General features: G+C 35.7%; 2 protein-coding genes across 2 annotated transcripts in view; one reads left to right on the forward strand and one right to left on the reverse strand.

Annotated features, from left to right (window-relative positions):
• LOC109584867 (uncharacterized) overlaps window positions 1-3,229 on the forward strand; it is a 5,359-nt gene that overhangs the window by 1,137 nt on the left and 993 nt on the right. The gene's annotated exons all lie outside the window — the stretch shown is intronic.
• The window catches only part of LOC100637725 (coronin-7-like), a 15,986-nt gene continuing 14,570 nt past the window's right edge, over window positions 1,814-3,229 (reverse strand). The window contains exons 23-25 of the mRNA XM_020000762.1: window positions 2,415-2,630; window positions 2,145-2,280; window positions 1,814-2,036 (exon numbers count right to left, since the gene is read on the reverse strand). Of these exons, the coding sequence (XP_019856321.1) occupies window positions 1,843-2,036; window positions 2,145-2,280; window positions 2,415-2,630 (546 nt within the window). The 3' untranslated portion in view covers window positions 1,814-1,842. The remainder of the gene's footprint in view (window positions 2,037-2,144; window positions 2,281-2,414; window positions 2,631-3,229) is intronic.

Genomic DNA, 3,229 nt, shown 5'->3' on the forward strand with positions numbered 1-3,229 from the left:
TCTTCAACAATTTTGTGAATGTTAATCTCATTTCCTCTTACACAGAAACTTATACCTTTTTGATAAGCAACAAAACAAACTAAAAAATACGAGAGTGATGGCACTTTTCACTGCATAGTAAAATGGATTGGTACACATAAATTCGTTCTTACACTGAAAAACATATTTAAGATTGATGTTAATGAGGTAGCCAACTCCCATTGAAGCAAGCCACATTCCAACCATCATTCCTCTCATTTGTACTGGAGCCTGAGCTACAGTGAACTCCAATGAGGCTGCAAATATTAAAGCAAATGCTATGCCAAAGAAAAATTGTGGAATAATTAGGAACAGAGAAGTGCTATCAGAATGATCAGATGGCAGTGAAAGGAAGATTGCAGTTTTTGCAAACACTGTGCCAAAAGAAAATACCAGCCCAATTCGAATCCTAATCAGCATTCTAGGAACGAGCCTTTTAAATATTGGTTGGAACAGCAAAAGGTAAAACAGAAAAAATATAACCGAGGTGAAAAAATTTGCAAATTCAGTTGATATCAAGCAGGACCCATAGCTCATTTCTATATTTTGATTTCTAGACATTATCCAATGATAAACTTCATCATTAGTTGTCAATCCAACAACAGATATTAATAAAGGCAGCATCCGAAAAACTGTTTTTACGTCTTCTACCTCTTCCTCTGTGAATGGTCCACCATATCTATCCTTACCCAGGTCTAGTCTTGAAGGAGCCTCTTCCTCCCAGTAGGTCAGAGCACTACGATTCTCAGGATACTTGTGCTTCCTGGCATAACACAATACTTTAACTATTAGCTTGACCGGATTCTTGATCAGTGATATGTTCTCCAGTTTGTGTTTGAAGAATGAATGAGAAACTACTACAAGAAACAGAGATAGTCCAGCAGATACAAACGTTATCAGGAAAATGTAATCATTCCTAATTGCACATCGTACCAGCTGAAAAATAGAAAATGAAATAGGAACGGAGGCTGAATGCCAATAAATTACTGCACTCAACTCATCAGCTGATGCTCCAACAAGCTGATCAATGTTATACTGAACAATGCTTGCCTTAAAGCTCGTGTAGCCAGAAACCCCGGTGATATAAGCCAGCCCGTACAACAACAAAAGAAGAGTATTGTCAGTGTAGAAACCATGAATGACAAAACCTATCCCTGAAAATATCCACGATGTGAAACATAGTATTATACCAGCCATGATTGCTCTGTACCTACCAACACGTACATCAGCCAGCAACCCAAATAAGGGAAAAGAGAAAAATATCAAACAATACAATACGTCAAGGATGACTCCTTTGGTCCCACCCTGACCAGCTCCAGTTGATGTAAAGAATCTCATTACGAGAACCTCAAAATACATCAAATATTCCCAAATAAGGACAAGAATTGCTACATTAGAAGTAAACACGTTTAGATTAGACCAATACCTCCTTAAACTGCAACCCTGGCAGAAAGTACAACTGGAATGACCCTGATTCATATTAAATGATGGATCGACCTGACAATTAAAATTGCAAGTAGAAATGATTTTAAAATAGATTTCAAATCATGCTCATGTGTTAAAGCATGCAAAGGGACTCACCACTGGAGCACCAGAAGGACCGGGTTACAAACTGAGTCAAAAACCGACGAATTGGCACCGAGTGGGCGTTAAAATGATCACGTGATTTCATCATTTCAAGTATGACATAATTATAAATTAAAATAAAACATGCAATAATAAGGTAAAATTTATAATAAAGCAGCAGACTGCAGTTATATTTTCTCTATTATCAATCTTTAGTCATCCTAGAAAATAAAATGAAATAAAAACCCACCATATTAATTATCTCACCCATTCATCGCTATCAACTCCATCAACATCATCCTGAGGCAACGGCTCGTCATCTTTGTCCCCCATCTTATTTATCATGGCAGCAATCAGCTCTTCCTTCTTCTCCTGGTCACTTTTCTGATGCAAGACCTTCGAAGAATATTTCAGAACATTAGAGCCAGGAGCAGGTTTTGGAGCCTCACTCACTAAAAAATAAATAAAAATTAAAATAAATAAAAAAATATAAAATCTACTAAGTTTGTGTTAGTTTATTTTTTGTGTTTAATTATTTATTTATTTATTAATTTCTTTACAAGGTTTCATTCCTTCTGGTTTCAAGCTAACAGTTTCGAGGGAGCCATTAGCTCCATCAAGCCATTCTCTAGCTCCAATGCCAGCCTTCCAAGTGACTAGGGTATCGCAGAATAAATCATCTTGAAAATATTCAGTCTAAAAATAATACAAACAAGAAATAAAAATTATCCTCTTGAATCTTTAACGAGCAAAATTATGATTAATACTATAATATACGCAGTAATTTGTTTGAAGTTAAAATCCTTATAATTAAGAGTTAAAATATGTACCTTAACTCGTGGTATCTTAAAACCAATAGGTTCAACTGTAGAGCTGCAAAGTCTCACTCCGCGACACACTTCGACCTTCTTGACGTCACAGATATCCTTAGGATCAGGAAGGAACTGAATGTCTTGATGAGCGGTCGGGAGCGAGAAAAGAGAAGCAGAGAAAAGATACGGTTTATCGTTGGGAGAGAACTCAATCGTATTAACTACTCTGTCACCCTGAAAGGAGAAGTGCCATGATTATGCCAAAATATTAAATGGGATATTTTTATATTTTAAATGGCCATAACTTGAAAAATTGAAGTCAGAATCAGCTCAAACTTTCTACATAGTATAAAGACATCAATGTGTATCAAAAAATGTAATAAAAATTGGGGGTGATTTCGGAGCCATTTTTTCAAAAAAACCATGGGCTATAGTACAGGGATTTTTTCAGATTTTTGCGCATTTTTTAAAATGGCCATAACTTGAAAAATTGAAGTCGGAATCGGCTCAAACTTTCTACACAGCACAAGGGCATCAATATGTATCAGAAAATGTAATAATAATTGGGGGTGATTTTGGAGCCATTTTTCCAAAAAAATTATGGGCTAGGAATTTTTTCAGATTTTGGCGCATTTTTTTTAAATGGCCATAACTCGAAAAATTGAAGTTGGAATCAGCTCAAACTTTCTACATAGTATAAAGACATCAATGTGTATCAAAAAATGTAATAATAATTGGGGGTGATTTCGGAGCCATTTTTCCAAAAAAACCATGGGCTATAGTACAGGGATTTTTTCAGATTTTGGCGCATTTTTAAAAATGGCCATAACTCG

Source organism: Amphimedon queenslandica, unplaced genomic scaffold (genome assembly GCF_000090795.2).
Source record: "Amphimedon queenslandica unplaced genomic scaffold, v1.1 AMPQUscaffold_13157, whole genome shotgun sequence".
NCBI classification, from domain to species: domain Eukaryota; kingdom Metazoa; phylum Porifera; class Demospongiae; order Haplosclerida; family Niphatidae; genus Amphimedon; species Amphimedon queenslandica.